Source organism: Seriola aureovittata, chromosome 21, assembly GCF_021018895.1.
Source record: "Seriola aureovittata isolate HTS-2021-v1 ecotype China chromosome 21, ASM2101889v1, whole genome shotgun sequence".
NCBI lineage: Eukaryota > Metazoa > Chordata > Actinopteri > Carangiformes > Carangidae > Seriola > Seriola aureovittata.
Window position 1 is genome coordinate 11111470 of NC_079384.1, and position 23029 is coordinate 11134498.

At 45.2% G+C, this 23029-nt stretch overlaps 1 protein-coding gene across 26 annotated transcripts in view; it reads right to left on the minus strand.

The window, feature by feature from the left end:
- Window positions 1–466: 466 nt before the first annotated feature.
- tcf7l2 (transcription factor 7 like 2) overlaps window positions 467–23029 on the minus strand; it is a 91716-nt gene continuing 69153 nt past the window's right edge. For 4 of the 26 annotated variants that reach the window (XM_056366799.1, XM_056366808.1, XM_056366804.1 and 1 more), the window contains 10 exons: window positions 17953–18085; window positions 15053–15155; window positions 13938–14024; window positions 9461–9586; window positions 9188–9350; window positions 8876–8983; window positions 8133–8181; window positions 7256–7306; window positions 5978–6050; window positions 467–2732 (listed from right to left, as the gene is read on the minus strand). In XM_056366799.1, coding sequence (XP_056222774.1) covers window positions 2276–2732; window positions 5978–6050; window positions 7256–7306; window positions 8133–8181; window positions 8876–8983; window positions 9188–9350; window positions 9461–9586; window positions 13938–14024; window positions 15053–15155; window positions 17953–18085 — 1350 coding nt within the window. In that variant the 3' untranslated portion in view covers window positions 467–2275. Of the gene's footprint in view, window positions 2733–4697; window positions 4760–5313; window positions 5387–5977; window positions 6051–7255; window positions 7307–8132; window positions 8196–8874; window positions 8984–9187; window positions 9351–9460; window positions 9602–13937; window positions 14025–15052; window positions 15156–17952; window positions 18086–23029 lie in introns of those variants that run through there. The other 22 variants (XM_056366793.1, XM_056366807.1, XM_056366801.1 and 19 more) reach the window with 18 other exon arrangements.

The following is a 23029-nucleotide window of genomic DNA, read 5'->3' on the forward strand; positions in this document are numbered from 1 at the left end:
TTTATTTGTCGACTTTGTGTATTTGCCAATATCCTTTACAGAGATAGCCTTTGCAAATTAATTTTTTGTAGGCCTATTTGTGGAGGGTGTTTTATATTTACAAATTACACATTTACGCATGTATTGTTGATCTGTTCACACAAATAATATTGAAACAAATCTACATCCATAGCTTAGTCCCAGATAACATATCAGAGATGGTTTCTTGCTTTGTGGTTGTGCTCAGATCAGTGATGTATGCCCTCTGTTTTACAGTGCTACTGTTATTGCATTTCATCAAACTTGAAACCGTATTTACTTAAGGCATGACGATTGACTTTATTTCATTGACAAGTTTGGTGACTGTTGTGAAATGTATAGGAGAAGGTGAAGCTGAATAAGAGCTACTTGCAGCAACACTGGTGAAACATTTTGTTAGGTCGCTGCACCTGCCAATGAATTTCAGAATAAAAGGAGGACACAGGTGTGCACATACTAAGTTGCTTTTATTAATACAGAACTGCATGCTACAGAGACTGTACAGCATAAACATTTATTCATTACAAAAAAACATGGTTTTGGAACCATTTAAAATAACAGGAAAAAACAAACAAACAAAAAGATAAGAGCATAAAATAGAACAGGAACATCACAGCCGTTAAGGAAACATTCAAACTATTTATCATTAGCATCTTAATAAACCAGAGAAGAAATCGACAGATTACAGTCGCGTCATGTCAACTACAATGGCACCGAGTGGATGATTCTCTTGTAGCTTTTTTTACAGCCTCTTGCAACATCAACATGCCTATTTTTTCTATCTACCTATATGTAGTAGTGTACTTAAAAGTGGCAGTTTGTGTATTTTTTTGTATTTAATAGTTTTTTTATGAACCTCCTAATATACATAATTTGGCCCTTGTGGGTTTATACAGTATGATGTCCGTCTTTTTATTAAGTTTAAATTTTAATATTTGACAATTTGCTACCAAACACATTTGTTATAGCAACATTTATACTACATACATAGCAATCTATGTAACGTCACAGCAAAGAATGGTATCGAAATAAAAAAAAACAAAAACAAAACAAACAACAACAAAACAAAAAAAAAAAGATCCCTACAGTATGGTTAGAGGGGCAGAGAAAATTATCACAAAATTTGGCACGGAAAATCTGTACACGAATCTACAGTCTGAGAGATGTGACTGTGCAATAAAAAAGAAGGGCTTTAGACACTTTTCCAACTACTGAAGACACGGTACCCACTGTCTCTTGTTTCAAGTTTTCTTTTCTTCTTTTTGTAAAATGGCTTATAGACGCATTTCTTGAAATGAAGTTGTGCATACTTCTGTTCATGAGATCTACACAGTACACTGAGTGGAATCCAGGTTTTCAGCGAGGAAAGAAATCAATAACAAAAGATTTGCCTTTTAAAACCTCCTTGTAAAAATGGATCATTCATATATAAGTCGCTTACCTTAAGAAAAAATATTTGTACAATGTATTAAGAAAAAAAAAAGTCAAAAAGAGACACATACAAGATACAACAAGCAATCTCTAAAGCAATAAATACTACTGGTCCTAGCGTTGTGACATTTTGAATTTAATAACCCGCATCCCTCCCACCCCGACCTCCCCTCAAGCCCACCCAACTTGCCTGACTCCACCCCAAAGGTAAACAACAAAGAAAAAAAGACAACGCAGTGGAAGAATGCATATTTAACACAGTAATCCCCCCCCTCCCCATTATTCTGTACATTTAAACAAGAACAAGTAACATCACAATTAAAGTTGTTCCTCAGAGAGGTGTCACCGCTAGCCTCATGCCCTCCTAGAGTTTGAACAGATGTCAAATGATTGGTTCGCAAGCTCGTATTTAATACAAATAAAGAAGGAGAACCAACTCTTTCAAGAAAAGGGCTCATTGAATAATCTAGCCTACCTTTTTATATCCGTCTTTTAAACATTTTGAAGTTGAACTAGATAATTTTTCTGTTTGCACTGTTTAACACTACAAAAAAGACAAAAACAAAATTCATAAAAATTTTGGCAGATTCACAAAGCTATACTACAGCTCATTGTATCATTTCTTTATAATAATTAGATTTTTTGATAATGATGGGTCAAATATTGACCAATGAACCTTAATAAAACAAAAACTAAAATTTCAAAGCCTTATGGCACAGGAACATAAAGAGAAAAGAACTGACGGCAAGTGAAATATAGCATAGAGAGGGCCTAGAAAGGTGTGTGTGTGCAGAGCTAGAAAAGAGGAGAAGAAGAATAGGGTAGACTATTCTATAGACTTGGTCACTAGCGACAGAGGCTGAGGGGCTGTGGAGGGGAGGAGCGAGTGGGAATGACACAGCGATGCCGAGGGCCGGGCCATTGAGGACGCCACAGAGGAGCCCGGCTGCCGCGAGGACGAGACGTCACCGTGCTCCAGGGCTCCGTTGTGGGAGGGGGCGCCCGACGTTTTGCTAGCTGCAGCAGAGTTTTCCAGCTGAACCAAAGATGGCGGTGGAGGCCCAGCCAGGAGGTGCGGGTGGTGGAGTGGCTGGTGGGCCGGTTTCATAGTCAGTGAGAGAGGTTGCATTTGTTCAGTCTGAGGTTTGGACTCTTTTGAGGAGGGGGAGGGAACCACTGAGGAGGGGGAGGATGGGGGGGAGTCTAGTAAGCTTCCGTCCGTAGAGGGAGGACTGGCACAGCTGCCTTCACCTTGGATGTAGCGAATGCACTTTTTTTTTCTCCTGAGGGACAAGGCAAGAGAAAGAGAACGTCTTTTAACATCACATCTTCAGACTGCATCGCCTCTTAGCACTGTTGCTGACTTAAATGCACCTCTGCCTTTTAAATTAAGCACACGAAACTGGTTTTACACAGCAGATAGTATTTTGCAGTGGTGCTTTTAAGCAGCTTTATAAACCTCGTGCTAAGAAGAAAGGTGGCACAAATGACAGTTTCCAAACATTTAAATCATCAGACAGGACAGACGTGAAGGAAAGATCACAGGTGAAGCAGCAGGGAAATGAAAAGCACACACAGAGATGATGAGGATGATGATGATGAGAGGACGAAATGAGGCAGAGTAGATGTAGTAGTGGACGCTCTCTGGATGTAAACTCAAGCCTTTCTTAAAGGCAAGAGCTACAGCTGGGGATCAGCCTGTTCTCTCCAGCAAACACGAGGTTACTGGACCTGTCTCACTCCTCGACTTCTATCTGGCTCTACTCTCTCTTCTCCTGAGGGGACAGAGTTTGGATACAAGGCGAAAAAGTCAACAAGATCCACACTACCCTGCATCTGCCCCACAGACACAAGTGTGTGTGCGTGAAGGGTCAAGGCATCATGTTTGCATTCCTGCCTGGGGTCGGGACCCCTCCCCTTGTCTGCTGAGTCCTGGGGCCAGGCCCGTTGCGCTCAGTGGAACCCAATGAACGAGCATGGGAGGGGAGGGAAAGGGGGAGTTAGGAGTGTAAGGGGATTGTTGCATTTATCTGTGGTGACTTTTCTGCGAGGGATGTGTTCAGATTTGGTTAAGGGGGAATCTCTGCCCACCTCATCTTTACCCTGACCCTGGCAGTGACCCCTCTCCCAGCTCTCCATTCTATCACAAGGATGCCTGAAGGCCAGAGTAATAGTATTTAAGACTCATAGGGACAGGGAGTACTAAGGCTGGTCTGCTGTTTAATCTAAGCTGTCAAATCGAACCACTTCCTGTATTTCTGAAGGGGAAAAACTCTACATAAACACAAACAGAGAGAGCAGATTACTGAGAATGGAAAAGAAGAGGGACAGCGGCAAATCACAGAGAAGGGCTCAACAAAACCTTGATCGCATGCTAGGCTGAAAGACAGTCATGCATTTCCAATAAGCTCAACAGTACAAGCACACAACACCAGACAGTATAGAACACTAGAAAAGTCTAGAAAAGAGTGGGTGGGGAGGGATAAGGCTTTTAAGTGGATCCTAAGCTGATACTGTAACACTGGGTGGTGCGGAGTATCGACCGGGCGTGAAAAAGGTATCGTCTTGCCTCTACATACACATCTTGCTCTCTAACTAGCTGTCAAACTGCAACAAATGAGCTAATATCCATTTTTTAACAGACATATCGATTCATAGTATGTGCCTGTGTATGTTATTGATTTCTCTGTCTCGGGGGATATTACACCAGATGCATCTTTTAGGAAATGGAGCCCAGAGAGAACTTTTAACCTCTCGGCTCCAAAAAAAAAAAAAAAAAAAAAAAAACAACCCAAAAACCAAAGAGACTGAATTATCGCTCTTCCCAGACCCCTGATCTCATGATCTCCTTTTATTGTTTAAGGAATAATGCAATATTTTTGATAATGTGTGTATCAGCTGGAAGGGAAATAAGAGAGCCGAGTGAGAACACCAACAATGTCGGACTGTGCGGAGATGAGTGATTGCGACATCCTACTTATTTCAAAGACAAGTTGAATACAGTAAAAAGCATAGGTGATGTGTTTAATTCTTGTGGGACAATCTGCTGAGAATCACCTCTTAATGTGATCATCTGACTAAACTTCTGATTTCCAGCCTGTCCATATAAAACAATACAAATGAAACTTGGTGACGAACAATGTGTTGCAATGGTTGGTGTTGGAAAAGTTGTGTAAAGAAAGAGTGGGGTAGGGTGTGGTGCAAGCCAGACACAGAGAAGGGTATTACTTAGCAGAAACAAATACCTACCATGAAAATATTCCCAATTCAAAGACTGCTTGTGTCAGAACAGAAAGACAACAGGTAGGGACTAAGTAAGGGTTATTGAAGAGGAGTTTGGAGGAAGAAGAGGTGGAGAGGGAGGAGGAAGAGGGCACAGAAAAGAGTGTCACTGAGCAGGCCCTCAGAGAAAGCAGGGCTAAATTTGTAAGCATAACATTGTTATTCAAAAGGGCGCCAATTAGAACATACATGACAGTTAAGATGGGAGGGAATTATCCACTGCCTGCAGAGAAAATGGATTTCAACCATAACAAGTCAAGATTGGAAGAAAGGTTATTCCAAATTACATTAGGAAGCCGTGATGTTACAGCTTACAGATATCTTGTTGTGATAAAATATTCAGTAATCTTATTTAGAAATCCATTTTCTGCCACTGGGCTTGAACCAAGTTCAATGAAGGAAAATTGCTGTGAGGAAATTTATAGCAGGAAGCTCCTCGGTAAGGAAGAGGAGCAGAGGAGTTTGCCATCTGTTACCACACTGATGGAAACATGTTTTAGAGGGATATCTGAGCAAATAATCAAGGAGAAGAAGCTGCTCATTGTGGATGTCTTCCTCCCATTGGTACTACAGCAGTTATACCTGCATGGTTTGCACCATAAACTCAGCTGGTCAAGCCCGAACAAGGCACGACACTTCTTTGGGGTATTTGCATCTGTTAGCCAAAGAGGTAGACACAAACATACACACAGAGACAAAAAAAAAAGGAAAAAGAAAGAAAAAAAGAAAATGGACACGTCATTGCACAGACAAAAACATATAACCAGGGCTTAGGTTTAGGCTGGCAACACTGGGATGTCCTCCATATTGACCAAGCCATCAGGCTCCAGATCCTCCAAGCCCCGACCTGCCAGTTTAGGATTTCTGACCAATCTCAGTGAGGCTTATTGTACTGTACATCCTGCAATGAAACCCCTGTAACCCCAGAAGTATTTCTTAATCAAACACATACGCACAGACACCATTCATACAAACACTCTGGCATGTGCTGTTAATACCCTTCTTCCCAAACAGGAGGTAAGAATAAAATAGTGGGACCCTACAGATAGACCGGCAGGGCGTGGCTGGAGGGAGCTGAGAGGTCACGATAGCCTGGCGGGACAGACAGACGGAGGGGAGGGAGGGAAGAGAGGAGGAAGAAGAAGAAGAAGAGCTAGCAGCAGCATAGAGCAGAGGGAGGAAGTCCCAGCGTAGATTACCCAGCCTTCACCTGGCCCTGGCCAGTGCAAGCACACACCATACACACCTGCACGGGCCACACCAGTTATTCTGTTGATCGAGCCCAAAGCGCGCTCGACACTTCTTAGGAGCGCTCAGGTCTGATGCCGCAACAGGGAAGGGAAGCCAGCAGAGAGGATGAATAGAACCATAACCCAAAAAAAAAAAATAAGGAAATCAAAAGGAGGAGAGAAATAAGGAGAAAAAACAGATAACAGTGAATCTATGAAGCTTGGCAGTGGCTCATTGTGCAAGAAATCCCCCCCAAAAACCCCCTTAAAGCCATTCTCAAGTGTGCCTTTCAAGATAGGACTGAACACAATTAGTGTGTTTCAGATATTAGTAAAAAAAAATCAAAATGCATGCAAATTATCAAATTATGATATTAATATGGAAACAGTCGCTTGCAGTCATGTAATCTAAATTCTGACTGGAGTTAAAGCTGGAAGATAAGAGGGCTTATTTGGTCGAGAGGGTATAAATGGAGCAAATGCAGATTGGATTAATTTACTGCTAGATGTTATCGGTGCACTATGGTCTCAAAAAGGCATGGTCAAGGTGGAAGAACTAGGCAGCAGGAGCAGATTGCTAAAACAGCACGGTCGTGAGTTAGCCCTAGCCAGGGGAAGGATTAAAAAGGCTGGAACCTGAAGAGGGAATCTACTCCTCAGACCTGGCATCAAACAGTTGACTGTTTTCCACCAACATTGGCTGTCGGTCGCAGAAAAGCTGCCAGTCACTTGCTAACTCTACCCAGTAATCATGTCATTATCAGAAGTAGAGCAGTGTGACTGTGTGGTGGAGTGTTTGAGCCCAGGCCTCGTCTGAGTAGAGACAGATTTTTAAAAAAAGGGGGAGGGGGGGAGTCGGCCAAACTCATGCTGGCCTATAGGAGAGGCACAAGCGCAGCTACTGAAGCATATAGATTAAGGAGGTTTACCCTGACATCATCCTTCAGGTCATACTCCACAATGATAATCTACCTTTTATATTATCTCTTCCTCAAGCATACTGCATAGTGGCTTTACCAAAATACGGACAATGCTCCAAACTAAGTAGCAACATAAGTCAATGGAGGTAAAGTAAATGGAATTTAACCTAGCTTCAAGTCAAATAGACAATAGCAACATTTTAAGAAAAGGAAGCAGCAAACAAAGCATAACATAGAGTTTAAGTTTAAACCTGCCTAATATTAAACATTCATGGATAGATAAATAAATAAATAAATATACATTAATTAAAAAAAAAAAAAAAGAAGAAGAATAAAAACAAGTTAGTAATTTAATACTCAAAATGACATTAGCACCTGTAATCGGAGGGAGTGAAAGGCAAGGGTTTGGAAAATATTCTCTGTGTTCTGAAAAAAAAGAACAGATAGAGAGGCCTTCAAGAAGAGATCCGTCACCAAACGAGCGCAAAATACATAATAACAAGTCGGCATTGCTCCTCACAATACGATCAGAAGAATATGAATCATAAGAATAAAAAAAAAAAAATGGATAAATCATAAGAGTTAGCAAACCTCCTTAATTTTAAGATGTAAGTGATTTTTTTTGGTCTTTTGTTGGTATAAAAGCATGCATGAAAGCAAGCAAGGGGCAGCCCAACAAGCACGCACGCACATGCACAGTCGCGCAGACCCACACTCACACGCACACACACGCACGCACATACACACTCACAGTACAGTAGTGCAGTCTATCTGCAGGCCACAGGCATTATAAAAAAAAAACAGGGCCGCATACACAACACTGGCAAAGTTAATGGCTCTCACAATGCTTCAACTTCACATTCTCAAAACAGACATATCACAATACCAGAACGCTAAGGGGCAAAGTGGGGCAGGGGGGTGGGCAGGGAGGAGGGGAGGGGGGTGTCAAGAGGGGAGGTGAGGAGGAGTGTGGGGGGGAGGTCATGCATATTCAGTTGTTATTAGCTAGGGAAAATGGGAAAAGGGGGTATTACAAGCAACTCTACTATTTAAATATTGCATTGGGTAGCATAACTATACCAAAAAAAAAAAAAAAAAAAAGGAGAAAAAAAGCCAGGCACAATAACATACACACACACACAAAAAAACATAACACAAAAAAACTAGCTTGACTTTTATCTTGCAAGATGTCACATCTGCCTGACACATGATGGGGCTCTTCTAATATGAGAGATAATTGCAGCTCACTTACCATTGCTCTCTGCTTGCTGCTTTTCCCTTTTTCTCTTCTTCCTTTTCCCCTGTTGGTTAGCCGCCAAAAAAATAGAAAGAAAAAAATAGACACAGACAGGAACCTTAGTTATTATATTGCAGAATGCCCAAAACATGAAACAGAGAATAGGACTCATCTTTGTGTTTACTTATTTATTCATTCATTCTTTCTCTGCCTTTTTTTTTTTCTTTCTTTCTCTGCCCTCCGGTTTGTAACAGCCACTGCAGGCCAGACCCGAACTCTCCCTCCTCGCTCTGCTTTCTGTCTTTTTCTTCTTTTTCTGTAATCTTTTGTCTTATTTTCCTCTTCTATGTGAACATCTAGACATCTTGACGGGCTTCTGGTTTGGAGGACAGATTTCTCTAAGGCTGCTTGTGGAAGTCTCCACTGGTCAACTTGATCCCAAAACTGGACAAAAATTGATGAGAATCTGGGCGCTTATATGTCAGAACAAAGTGTCTGGGCCGCGAAACATTCACCGAGGATTCGTATAAACAACACCATGTTTCCTTCGTGTCGTAACAAGATGGGCTTAGGTCAAGGCAATTTGTCCGGTCTCAGATATACATATCAAAAGAACATTACAGGAAAAGAGAGACCCCCCTCAGGCTAGGTAAGAAGAAAAAAAAAAAAAAAGCAAAAGAAAGAACTCGTCCTGGTCATGTGACCTAGTGAAAGGGGGAAAGACCAGGCCGTTACGACTTGTAAACTTAAAAACTTACATAGTTGTCTCGTGCTGACCAGCCTGGGTACAGCTGCATGTGGAGCTGTCGTTCTTTCCTGGCCAGCTCGTAGTACTTGGCCTGCTCCTCCCGCGATAGGGCGTGCCACTGTGCAACAGGAAACAGAAGACACAGAAAGAAAACAATGAAAGTCAGGAAAAATAGAGATGTCCCGGTTGTTAACAGGACTTAAATCTACAATACTGGACCATCAGGTCACCAAAAAAAACAAAAAACAAAAAAAACCCATGATCCTCTGTGATAACCCCTCCAGTTTGACCATTACAGTGCTGGTGTGTATCTGGAACTTACCCTCCGCCCCAGGATCTGGTTGATGGCAGCACTTTCCTTCAGTGTGCACTCGGCCACCACCTTGGCCCGCATCTCCTTCATGTAGAGCATGAAGGCATTCAGAGGCTTCTTTATGTGGACCTGTTTCTTTTTCTCCTCTTCCTTTTTAGCGTCTGTCTGTTTCCTGTGGAGGAGCATATAGGGCAGGAAGGTGAGCACAGTCGACCTCCGGCTGCTTCTAAAGTCACATCAGACTGAAAAAGTGATTGTAAAGGCAGAGAAAAGTCTACTCACGAGCTGTTGAGAGAGCTGATGTCACTGTGGGAGGATTCCTGCTTGACGTTGGGTGTGACGATGGCTGGGTGTGGGATGCCCGTGGTGTGCAAACTGTGGTGAGGGGGCACCATGTGTGGAGGGAACCTAGAGGACAGAAGACTGTGTAAATCGTCAGAATGGACACGGGTGAAATGAGAAGATGGAACACATTTATACACAAGACTGCGCAGCTGAGGCTGAATTCCATTCCCATCTTTCAATCAAAGCATTCAGTGCTTTTTTCAATTTTCTTCACAGGAATGGAATTGGCCTTTAGCCACGAGACATAAATGCACATACACACATCCACGTAAAAATGTCCAAGGCTGATTCCCGTATTATCATTCACCAATTAAGATCATTTTTACTTTTGTACTCAAAACGAGTGTCAGGTCAAATGTCACGCAATTTAATTTGAGTGCAGAATCAAGCCCGGGCAACTATACACTTCACAGAAAGGTATAACATCAAATCATGGCAAACCATCAGTAAAATATTTGAAAAATCTATATTGTGTGGCAATAGGTGAGTGCAATTGCACAAGGATAAATCAGTGTTAACCCCCCCCCCACCCCCCCACACACACACACAACCCTATACACTTGAGCCTTGTGCCCTTTTCTACCTTTATTTAATCACAGCCTCACTGGGATTAATAATCTCTATGAAGAGTGTCCTGACAAATACAGGCGACAATTCTTGTCATCCATTCATTGAAGCGGGTTTGCTTAAGGACTCTATGCACCTTTTCTATTCATTGTTAGTCTGTGTAGACTGATATGTCAGTGCCATCCTCAGCTTTTATTAGTGCTCACCTCAGATCTAAAAGAACCCCTCTCATATTAGGTTTATCACTGCCTTAATAACTCATTTTCTGTCTTTCAACCATAGGTGACAAATGCAAATTACATAACTTCAGTTCTTTGTAATGCATTTTTTGTAATTACACAGATATGAAAAGGCCAGGTTTTTACAGGCTTGGGCTGTTATCTCCTATGAAGGAATATTGAAACTAGGATAAAATGTTCTATCAAAGTCCAGTATCACTTCAGGTACTGGGTCTCTATTTGCTTCCTCCCATTCCTTTCTGCCAATTCAGCACTGTCAGCAGCTCTGACATTTTTATCTTCATCCCTCCACACTCCGATCATCATTTCATCATCTCCAACAACTCCACATATCGAGGCCAGAAACCCTTATTTATGAAATCGCTTCACTGGCCACAACAGCCATGAGACGCTGCTGTTCAGTATGTGCCAGTGTGTGTATGACACTAATTATTTTGTGTGAGATTATTTGAACGTGCGCACGTCTATCTGCATGTGTATGTTTACAGCGCAGGGCGCCGCGGCTCCATGTGACCACACACAAATTTAAGAGAAGAGAGGAGGATGAAGGAGAAGAGAAAAAAAAAGGAGGAATAATTCTTCTTCTTTTTTTTTCCTTTCTTTTTTTTTTTTTTTTTTTTTAAAGCAGCTCATTATCCAGCTGTGTCTGGCTGCATGGCTCCGAGCCAGAATATAATGATGAGGATAAACTTGCCAGGAACAACTAGTTTCTGTTGGAGGCCATCTCAGGGGAGTGCCAGTGCGCTCCCCCCTCAAACTCTTTCCCTCTTTTTCTCCTTTCCCCTCTTCTCCCTTCATCACTGACACACTGGTGTTTGTGCCATGTCATCCGTTGATGGGGAGCTCGGCAGCAGTGGCTGCATATCGCCCATCATTAGGGCTGCCGCATTTTCTTTGCTCACTCCGTTTCCTCTCTCCCTGTTCACCCTCCCTCCTTCTCTCTCTGTGCACTTGTTAAAATTTCCTCTGTTCCAAGATCTATTTTTTTTTCTCTCCTCTTCTTCTTCTTCTTCTCTACTCCTCCCTGTCCCCTCACCACCTCCACGCTCCTTCGCGTCCTCTCTCCCTCCCTTTCCTCCTCCTGCTGCCACTGCATGGCCCAGGTTATGGTTTAAACATGACGGCCATCCCTTTGAAGCGTGGGGGCATCATCATCATCATCCGGGCTCATCAGCAGCAAGCAGCGCCTTGGACCAATTTAACCAACACAGAGAGGGAGACGCAGCGGAGACCCCCCAACCCTGGGGCTCCTACGTCTCAATCTGAAAGGTAAGAATGGCTGGCGGTGTTGGGGTAGGGGTAAGGGGGAGGGGGAAGGGGTGGGGGGGGGGGGTCACTGGCGCAGCAAGCCCAGTGTCAGCCAGTGCCATTTAATTGCCAGTGCGAAGCAGTAGCCCCCGTGCCTGTTTAATGTATAATGATCCGGCCGGTGCACTTCTCCTGTTCCCCAGGAAAAGAGAGGGAGCAGGATGATGGGGGAACATATCAAAGGGCAGGCTTAAGCATAAGGGGCAAAGGGGCCTTCACATCCTCCCACCTGTCACACATACACTCACACGCACACGCACACACACACACACACAATATAAGGGACCTGCACTGGCTCCAACCCCATTATCAAAATAATGTCTTTCATTTGCTCCGCTGACTGTCTCTACTCGCCTCGGCTCTTTTTCCTCCCGTCCTAAAAGAAATGTATTTTAAACAGGACCTAGGTGTAAGGTTGCTCATTGCAGGACTACGAGGTACCACGTTCACTCCCTGCATCCTAATTCAGTTCGAGCTACGGCGCCGGGGACCGATACCGAGGCGGCGCTCGCGCTCTCCTGCAAAGACCTGGGTCCTGACAGGAGTACAAGGCCGGGATGTCTTTTCTCTCCTTTTCCCTCCAGTCAGCCTGCTCCCTACAAATTGTTTGAGCTATCAAAACAGTCTGGTCCTTTCTTTGAACAAAACCAACTGGCTGAGGGCCATGTATGAAAGGAGTCTGCCATTTTGCTGACACAATTAGACAAATTGTTACTAGATTTTGTCAACAATTTGATTTTTTTCTCCTGCTGTCCCTGTCAAAGTCAGAATTTAGTTGTTTTTTCTCCCCCCCATTCGTGAGGAGGGAGTTGGGGGATTTTTTTTTTTAGATGTGTTAAACCCTCCCATTCTCCAGAGAGCTCCCAGAGCCCTCCATCTATTCAGTTATACTAATTCAATTAGGGGCCTCATCACAGGGCATTAGCTCTTCCCCATGGCCAGTCCCCCCACACCCCCGCCAGTATATTCAATTAGCTGCACTGGAAATAAGATGATCACAATGTAGAGGCTGTCATTAAGGGACCAAATTAGCAGTCACTTGAAGTCCAGGTTGGCTGGGTACCGCTGCCAGATGCCGATGTCTGGACAGACCCACCGTCTGACCCTTTGCACCTGAGACTTTCTCGGGAGGGGCTGGGAGGGGCCAATCTGGCTCTTATCCAGACACCATTCTCCAGAATAATGTAAAAGTAACATTTGATACAAGATGCAAGGAGGTATGTAGAGTTTAACATTAAGAAAACAGCTGAAAGAACCTGAACTGAAGTGTCTGGGTGAGCTTACAAACTCTTTTCCCTCATTCTCAGGGCTATGCTTTAAAAAAAAAAAAAAAAGTCATCCCCCGTTGCGACTCCTCCCTGCCTCTACACGATCCATCAATGTCGCAGAGGTCTAAACACGCCGCCCTCAGGAGCTGCTTTTCCAATCAGGCTGTAATTAAACCAAAGCTTGGCCTCATCCCTTGACTCTAAACCAGCCCCGATCCAAAAGTCCCACTGCTGCAAATGCATGTAGAGGGGAGCGGAGGGAGGAGAAGGAGGGAGGAGGAGCGGAGGGAGTGGAGAGAGTGGGAGGCTGTTTGTTTTTTTTGTGTTGTTGCTTTTCTGGCTCCTCCAGACCCACAAATCACGGGCTTTTAGCCATCTAAAATGAATTCTTTTGGCTTCCCACACAATATAGAAGACATGCGTCCCCTCAAGGGAACAATAAGTAGTTTAACACCAACTGACAAACACACAGACATGTATACAAGATGGCAACAAATACACATACCCCACCACCCCATGGGTGCACTAATGTCCACAGCAGCACTTGAGTTGGGCCCTAATGGGCTGGACCAAAACACTAGCCAAGTGCCAGGCCCCGACTTATATCATGTAGTCCCCTTTCAAAGTGTTGCTGTGTTTGTTTATCTGTCTGGCTGCTGAAACTCACAGCAAGGACATGCCCTGGCTCATTTCAGATCTGCCTGACATGCAGTGGGGGTAAATGTTCTTCAGGGGCCTCATTAGAAAATGATAAATATAATTAATATTTGAGCATGCTAGCTGGAGCCCCACACTGGAGAATTGGCCTTTTGAACACAGAGACGGGGAGTGCGAGCTCTCCTTAAGGGAGAAACTGCTGCTCACTGTCTCTGCATGCAAGCGTGTGCGTGTGTGTGTGTATGTGTGTGTGTGTGTGTGTGTTGCTCGTGAATTTGCCCCCTCACAGCCAACACGAACCCACACAACCGAATGTATGAGTAAGCGAGAAAAAGAGTGTGTGCGTGCGTTTTTAACTCCTAGGGCTCAACTCACCTTGACATGGATGCGTTGACAGTGAGCGCAGTTGGGTAGGGGTGTCTAAAACCCCCTGTTGTGATTGGATAAACAGGTTGACCTTGCCTGGGAAGGGGGAAGAAAAGAAGAAAGGCGAAAAAGGTAAAGGAACAGGGTTGACGGAGGAGGAGAAGGTAAAGCCCTCTGTCTCTCTTCTCTCCCCACTGTGGGCCTCTTTATTCTCATTTGATCAGGACAAAAATCTGGGGGATTGCAGAGCGCAGATCAAAGGGAGGAAAACTCTGAACAATTTGAATGCCACAAATCTTGATAGCAATGGCTAATTAAATTTCATAACCCTTCGCTCTGTGTCGACAGAGTGGGGCCCTGTTCCTCCCCAAGCTGGAACTAGGTGTTTTGTTGTGATAATTAAAGACGAAGCGCGGGTCTCTTTAATGGAGCCATCACGCTAATTGAGGTCTACACATCCAAAGACAAACAATAATGAATGTAAATTTATACCAAAATAAAGTGCAGCAAATCAAAGGGCGCCATGGCTGCGCTCGGGGCCTCTCTCGGTATTTAGATCGCGGTGAGAAAACATTAAATTAACAGAGCTTAATTTGTAGCCTTTTGTCATATTAACAAGTGTTGACAAGAGTTACCAGGGGAGAGCCCCCGTGTGGAATTGTGGGTAAAATACGGGCAATCACAGTTCATTACTCTAATTGGACCATACAGACACATGCAAAATAGTATTTGCCACAAAGTAGCGGGTTGAGGTTGGCGAGGGCCTGAGGAGGCTGCAGCGGGCTGTTGTGGTCCAGGAGTGAGTGCGTTAGAAAGTTCAGGGATCAAGTTTAAGTTTCCGAGGGGCCTCCGATTTAGAGAGAGAGGGCCCACTCTGGGGACCAGCAGGAGACAGAGACAGCTTCCATAATTGACTTTGTCTACATAAAGACCAACATCCTGCTGCTACAGTGTACACATGTAAGGTAATATCTGCTTTTTATTGTTTCATTTTTTTAATGCTTGATGATATACAATGTATGCTTATTAATCATTACAGTATGTGGGTGTTGCTAGCTTTTATCACACAACTCATATGATAATACAGCAGAAAGAGGAAGGAGAAAAAAAAAGGATTTGCTTACTGTGGTACTAACCATCCTAGCGGATGGGGGATCTGGCCGACAGTGCCAGGTGACAGTGGGTAATAAGGAGATATATCTGGAGGATGTGGAGGCCTTGGAATTCCTGTGGAAGAAAGAGGATGATAGGAGCAGAGAGGAGGTGGTCAGACAAGATGATGACAGAGAGAGAACCAAATCTTTGTCAGCGCTGAATTCATTCTTTGTTGAGAGTTTCACATCTGAACAGGGCAGACATCACAGGAGTGCAGATGGGAGGAAGAGGGCTTGTTGCTCGCATGTACACAGTGCTAAATCACACTCCCTGATCAAAGGCCTTTGAGGCGGCAGCGGCGGCGGCAGCACAATGTGTTGGAAGAGGCAGAGGGGAGAGAGGTGAGGAGAAAACACCAACACGATTCTTGTTACATTTGTCTACTGAATCAGAAGATTAATGATATAAAATGACTGAGGTTTAGAAGTTAACAGAACACAACAATATAATTAAAGCCTTCTCTGTGATCAGAGAGCTTTCAATATGGAGCTACAGGTTGAGTCTGCCTGCTAATTTACACTGGCACACTGGCTGGATGGATGTGGATTTTACTTGATATTAAACATCAATAAACCAATATTAACTAATACGCAGCAGTGACAGATTATGAGCTGGATGTAAGGACCTATTAAACTATAAGCTCTTTATTTAAGTCGGTACCTCTGCTTTCTAATGGCTGACTGTGGTTTTGGCACAGGTAATGTGAAACTGTGAGTATGGCCTCCATTCGCACATGTGATCATCAGATTTAACATAAAAACAGCAGCGGATTTTATTTGTTACCCCCCCCACCCCACCCCCACCCCCCCACAGACGAACAGTGACAAAGATATCCAATTTAAGGACAGCTCTGTCGTTGAGGGCATCACAGCGTCCACGCCGTTTTACTTTACTTTCTGTGGCAGCTGACAGGCGAAGAAGCTGCATCGACAAGCTGCCCTGAATGACTGCCTTGAAAAGGTCTCGTACACAGCCCGGTGTAAAAATAACTCTCCCTCTCTCTCATGACAAACTTGAAACAGGGAACACTAGACATGTGTAAAAGCGCAGCAGGGAGGTGGTGTGCGTGTGTGTATGTGTGTGTGTGTGTGTGTGCGTGCCTGCGTGCGTGCGCTCAGCAGACCAGGAACTGAGGGACTTTTCATTTTGGCTGATGTATGTTTCTTCCACACAGCTGGCTTGCCTGTGCAGCTGTTGTTGCAGATATTAGAAGCAGAGCCAGTTCAGTCTCTTCACAGATCAGAACTTGGCCAGTTTTGGTGGTTACACCCAGAGTCCAGAGCTGATCCAGGTCATGCAGGAACTGACTCTTGAGAGAGATCCTGTTACTGGCGGACGGCGTCTGCGCGGCAGTTTGTGTCAAAACTTTACTTTTCTGGCAGCACCGTTATAACAAAGGAAAATTCAATTAAAAAGAAAAGCCTCACGAACATTATCCCATCACCACCCAGCGCTCAAGACCTAATATAGCTCATTAATTAATTAATTAAACACTGAGCCCAATTAAGCAGCCCCATTAAGCACTACATTAAACAGCAGCTGGCGCATTATTTCCCCTTTGTAAGGACCATCATAATAAGGGAACATTATTACCTAAAACACTGGCTGAATCCACCAGAGACCACCGAAAAGCACCAAATTATTCAACGCACTGGAAATGCATTAACCTAAAAGGACTGAGGCTGAATGACAAGTGAGCAAAATGAAGTGTTGGGTCAAGATGCTCACGGAAATGAATGAAATTGCCCCCCCCCAAAAAAAAAAGAAAAAAAGAAAGTGGGACGCGTGGGCTGACTCTGCTAAACCTGGACACTCTGCAGAATCTGAGGGATCAACAGGGTACAGAGACGTAACCGCAGATCTGACGGGCACAGCTGATGATCAAAAACCTGTATACTGTGAATCCAAGTGCTCGGGTCGCTCAGGTCACATCTTCCATTTTGAGGACCCTTGTGTACTTAGCTGTGGACATCGTTTCAAAAAGGGACAGCGTTGAGGACTCCTGTGTGTTCACTGCTCTCTGATAGCTGGACGTGAGGTCCTCCATCCACAGTGGCTGTCTTGTTTTTGAGTCTTTGGCAGTACGGAGCTGCGGTCACGGGAAGACGTGCTTGTTTTTCCGAGTTGTGTGTTTTACGAGAGGTTTATGAGCCACTGTTCAGGTTCTTGTTCTCGAATGTGAGGCCGCTTTGCGCCAAAGCCAAACCACGTTAATGACCATGATCGCTAAATCAATCAGCAACAGATGAGGGCAGCAGCTGTCAACAAGAAGCACTTGAGCTGACTCTGTCCCACCACGACTATAACGTGTTAATGGGAAAATGAAACATTTCTATTTCATAATGCTCCACATAACACATGGGTCACATCAACAGTTAATATGGTAGTTTAAAACAGTACCGTCTACTCTACAGAATGCGTGGATTGTAAATATGACATCTGAGTTATGTTTGCATCATGAATTGTTTTCACAAGACTGTGCTTACAGACAGACAGACGCCACCAAGACAAACATAAGGTCCTGTATGAGTAGCGTGGCAGCAGGGCATAATAAAACATTTACACACCCATCAGTGCAAACAGTTTCAAAGGGCTGAAGTGCCTTATCTGAGAAGAGCTGCTGTGGTTTCTAAACTTCTGATGCCTATTTTTGAATTTTTTTTATATATATATATATATTATTATTGTGGTGTTCAGGAGAAGTTTCATCCTGACACCTTTAAAACCACACTGCACTGTCTTCTGATGCTGTTTCTCGCAGGGTTCAGGCAGAATGTTGCTATTTGAATAAAAGTCTGCACAGGAGGACAGTCAAACACACACGCACACACACATATGCACGCAGTGGAAAAACACTTTGGGCGTTTACCTGTTTTGGGATCCACGTCTGTCTGTAGGTGAGGTGGGGGGTTCCCCGGTGTGAAGTGCTCATTGCTGTAGGTGATCAGAGGTGTGAGAGGGTGCACATGGTGAGGGTGCTGTACCACTGGAACCTTATTAGACTGAGAGAGAGAAGAGGAAGATACAGAGGGAGATGGAGAGTAAGAGAGAGAGGAAGAGAGAAATGGGGGGAAAGAAAAAAAAAGGAGGGAAAGGTGTTAATATTTGGGTGAAGGGTAAGAGATTGCAGGCGCCTGCCACAGAATTACAACTTGGTCTGAAAGCTCTCAAGAAGAAGAGCTATCATATTCTGGGTACTCTCGAGGCGCCAAACCACCAAGCCACAGCGAAAATAGTGTGGTTTGTAATTAAAAACACTTCTGCGGTGTCGCCCTGGAATTCAGTAACACAATCTAAGAGGCTTGGGGGGTTGCCAGTTCACATTTGGGCCTGATGTGTGATGAAGCACTTTTAACCACGGTTGCAGTGAAGTAATCGATCATCTGTAAACCACGAAATCAAGGCAGCGCGTGTAAATCCACAGTCATTAGCAGCTCCAGTCAGCACTCTCCTCCTCCTGGTCCTCCTCTCTTCCTCGCTCCCCTTCCCCTCATCTATTCCCCAAGGGCCCGGTTCATAGAGGGTAGGGGTGTATTGTAATAAAAGGGTTACGAGAGAGGAGGTGGGGCTGAAAATCCATTTCTGCATTTTTGCCAAATTAGTTTTAGCTATGTAATCTTCTCTTTGTGCTCCTAAGTGGCGCAGGCCCCCTTTTTTCAATTACCCAAAGATTACAGTGGAGCTTTAGGGGTGTGCTGCCGTGGGCCCCTGCGTTAACCGGAGCTCAGCCCCTCTCATCAGGCCAGGCTGGGACAGACACTAATACACACAGTCCCCCGACCACAAGATAACCAGATTAGAGCTCTGCTGTAGATTAGGCTGGTGGCAGAGGCTGCTCTCGCCTCTTTATCCACACATCCTTATCCTGCCCTCAGCAGTCAAAGAAGCAGCACTAATCAGGCTTATCATAACATGGATGATATGTTCAGGGGGAGAGGAGTGAGACACCAAGCTGCTTGTGCGTGTGTGTGTGTCTGTGTGTGTGTGTGTGTATGTGTTCAGTCTGCTGTCTCATAGGCCACACACCCTCATTAGTGACTTTAACCCATGCAAGAAAAAAAAAAAAAAAAAAAAAAAGCTCCAGTGTGGCACATTTCCAACAGACTTTGAAAAACATTAATGGGACTAGATGTTGGCAGGGGGGGCATACATGCATAAGATGCTCAGTTGCCCGATGCTCATTGACAATACAAATGCAAAGCTGCGGGCCCAGGGCGAGACAAATGTGAGCACAGCTTAATGCTGCAAACTAATCATGTGCCCGAGCTGTTTGAGGCTGAAGTTAATATCAGGCTCGTGTGAGAGACGAATACACCAACAGTCCATTCAGATAGCACCCCCCCCCACACGCTAAATTTTCACTGGGTAGTTAAAGCTGTCTATCTGTATGGTCTGTACAAGCCTGGCCATCTAGACCTCTATTCTACAGTGACGGTGGTGGAGTGGGGTGGGGTGGGGGATGGTGAAGGGGGTGGGTGTGTGTGTGTGTGTGTGTGTGTGTGCGTGTGTGTGTGTGTGGGGGGGCATTCCCTTTTGCCATGGTCCCAATGAAAGATTAATGAACCCCAGCAGAACTCCAGGGAGGCAGAGAGACTCCTGGGACTCATTCACAGCCCTGAGCTGAAAAGGCTGGGGAGGAGAGAAGGAGAGAGGGGCTGGGGGTGTGTGTATATGTGTTTGTGTGTTGGAGGGGTGGAGGGGGGTGGTGGGGTGGCGGGAGGCGGAATGGGATTCGTTAAAAAGAAACACAAACCAAGACACTTCTTGTTGCATAGGGGCTCCTGATCTGATCTGCACATCTAGAACAGAGGGATGAAAAAGAAAGAAAAAAAAACTGGTAGAAAAACAATCAGGATGGAGGTTATGACAGCTGCCATATGCAGCCTGATGAGTCGGGCAGCTGAATGCTAGAAGATGGCCTCTGTCTCCCTCCCCTCTTTTTCTGTCCCCCCCCCCCCCCCTTCCCTTCCCTCCCCTCACTCCTCTATCTCTCACCTCCTAACCTCCTCCTTCACGACTCTCCGCTCCTCCCTCGGGTAATGATGTGAAAGAATGTTGTCAATTCTTCATCTCTCGGTGGTGAAAAGCTTTAGTGGCCATTTAAATGAGTTCTTTTGTCCAGGGGCCCCGGCCATTGAGAAGACAGTTCAAAATGCCCATCCACTGAGTCCAATTTTAGACAGAGGGTGTTAGAGAGGGTGTGTATGGGACTGAGAGAGAGAGAGAGAGAGAGAGAGAGAGAGAGAGAGAGAGAGAGAGAGAGAAGAGAGAGAGAGAGAGAGAGAGAGAGAGAGAGAGAGAGAGAGAGAGAGAGAGAGAGAGAGAGAGACGCAGAGAGCTAGAAGCCAGCCGATTTACATCCTAGTCACTTGTGGTCTGAGAGTGTGCTCTTTTTTTTTTTCCCCCTGAAAAGCCCAAAAAGTGAGGCAAACAGCAACAGGCTGGACCGACTGCTGCCTCCACGGTCGGCTCAGTCCACTGCAGACTCTGGACTGGATGTGAAAGCAAGACATAAACTCAAGTTTTGGTGCGTATGTTCTGGCTTCTGCTGTTTTCCAAGGAAAGACAGATTGTTTAAAGATTTATCCCCCTTTCATATTCCCTGCTGACATGGGAGAAAACTCAAGAAATCCCCTGTGCCATCAGCCAAACTCACACCCACAGTGTTGATCACCCAGTGCGGATACGGTCAATCAGCTGATGTGGACTTCCTGCGGTCTAACGTCCTCAATCAGCCCATGTGATCAGCGCACACGCACTAGCATCAACTTTGCCCTCCCCCACCCCCACCCCACCCCACCGCTGACGTCAAGGCAGCACCCGGTGGTCTCTGCGGAAAGGAGGCCCAGCACCTGCCCTGTGGCCACCGCGGGACAATACGGGCCCGGGACTCAGGAGTCTGGCAGGCTGCTGGGTGCTTCAGCCGCACAGAGCCCACAGAGCGCCGAGAGACAAAAGCAGGCAACGTGGGAGGCTTTACTCTCCCTGCTCCACAAAAGCCAGGGGAAAAGAAAGAACATTTCCTGCCCCTACACCCCCGCTGACTTGCATCCTTCCCACCACCTCGTTCATTACAACAAACAAATATAGCAGAAGACAAACAGACACACTCGCTCTGTAGTCATGATCACCAGATTTTTTCAAATCCTCAAAAAAGAGGTTTCGCATTCAAAAGACCCTGAAGAAAAATTTAAGAGCACACTCTTGTACGAACATCAATGAACACATTGACTCTTTCCACGTCCAGGACACATACGGCGCCTTCTGCTGAGGAGGGCCAGCGCTGTGAAGTGCAGGCAGCACACTTGATACAGCAGACACAAACAGAAGCAGTAGTTGCTGCCTCTGGTTATGTTATTGATATTGCCTTGGCTCTATTCTATTCTATCCTGTTCTATTCTATGTCCAGCTGCAAGGCTGATATGCTCAAAGGAGAGGAAGCCTATGTGCATGAATGCATTTTGTTTTTTGTGTCATTGTGATCACTTTCTATTCGCAGTGGAGTTTTCAATACCTGTAAACAACTGCCACCAGTGTTTCTTCTCAGAACTACTGACATCACAACTCTGTAAGTGTGAAGCTCGTGTCACAAGCGGTAGTGTGCTGGTATGACCAGAAAATTACTTCAATTGTCAAATATTTCCTATACTAGCAGGTGACTAATGCTGCTCTGCCATTGTGTGAAAAGAGCCTTTTGGAAGTGGACAAATGAATGAGCTGCTTCAAGTCAGACCTCTGGGGAGAGAGAGGGAGGGGGTGGGGGGGTGGTGGGGTACAGGAGAAGGCAGAGCGGGTGAGAAAGTGACAGCAGGACGGAGTGAGACAAAGAGAGGGAGACAGAGAGGTGCAGGCCGGACAGGAAAAAGCTGTTGGCCTTGCATTTCCGCCTGGTGGCACCTCGCAGGGCCAATTTGAGCCCTAAATGTGAATGTGGCGACCTTGCAGGCCCAGGGGGTGAACGGGCGGAGGGGGGAGGGGGGGGAGGGCCGGCTAGAACCTCTGTCTCTCTGCTTTATGTCATGATATGATGAGTTGTCACAACAGCTTGCGGGGCGCTAATGAGCTGTAGTGAGGCCGGGGCAGGGAAGTGGAGGCCAGGGGAAGAGGGGAGAGAGATGTGGGGATGACAGTGCCGTGATGGATTGGGGTCCTCTCAGGCCTCCGGATTCCAAAGCAAGCAGAAAAAGCTGCCAGAGCGCCCTGAGCCTCTCCCAGAACGTGCAAGTGGCCCATGTCCAAGGCACATGGAGTGACACCACACAGAAAAAACACACACACACACACACACACACACACACACACACACACACACACAACAGCAACACTGAGGAGCTGGGGAAAGTGTCAGAGAAGAGTAATTTGTGTGTGCGAGTGTGTGCAAAAACAAAAAGTACAAACTGTGCTGCCACCGATCTTAATGAATCATCTGGTATCACTCAGAGTCGTCCTGTTGAAATCTGTTTACATACATGATTGCTGTTTTCCTTTGGGGAGTATAGAGTGCCCCCTCCAGGCTAAAGATCTTCATCTCCAAGCAAACCCCTTATCATACCAACTAATGTTTGCTCGCGCACACGCACGCACACACACACACACACAAACGCACACACACACACACACACACACACACACACGGCCTGGTAGCACACAGTCAAATCAATCCTCAGATTCAAGCAGACAATCTAAAGGAATGCTTAGAGATTAACGGCAATGGAATATGAAACGTTCTGACAAATTAAAGCCTTATCAGAGCCACAATCCTGCAGCATAGCGCGCTGATAAAAAAAAAAAAAAAAAAAAAACCCTGCTACATTTCAGAAATAATATTTCTTGGTTAATCTTTGGAGGGGAGAAAAACTCCACACAATATTAAGGACCTGGGAATTGTAGCGGGGGTTAAAAAGCAGATATGGAGGTGTTGATCAGTTTTCTCTTGCAGGGAAGAT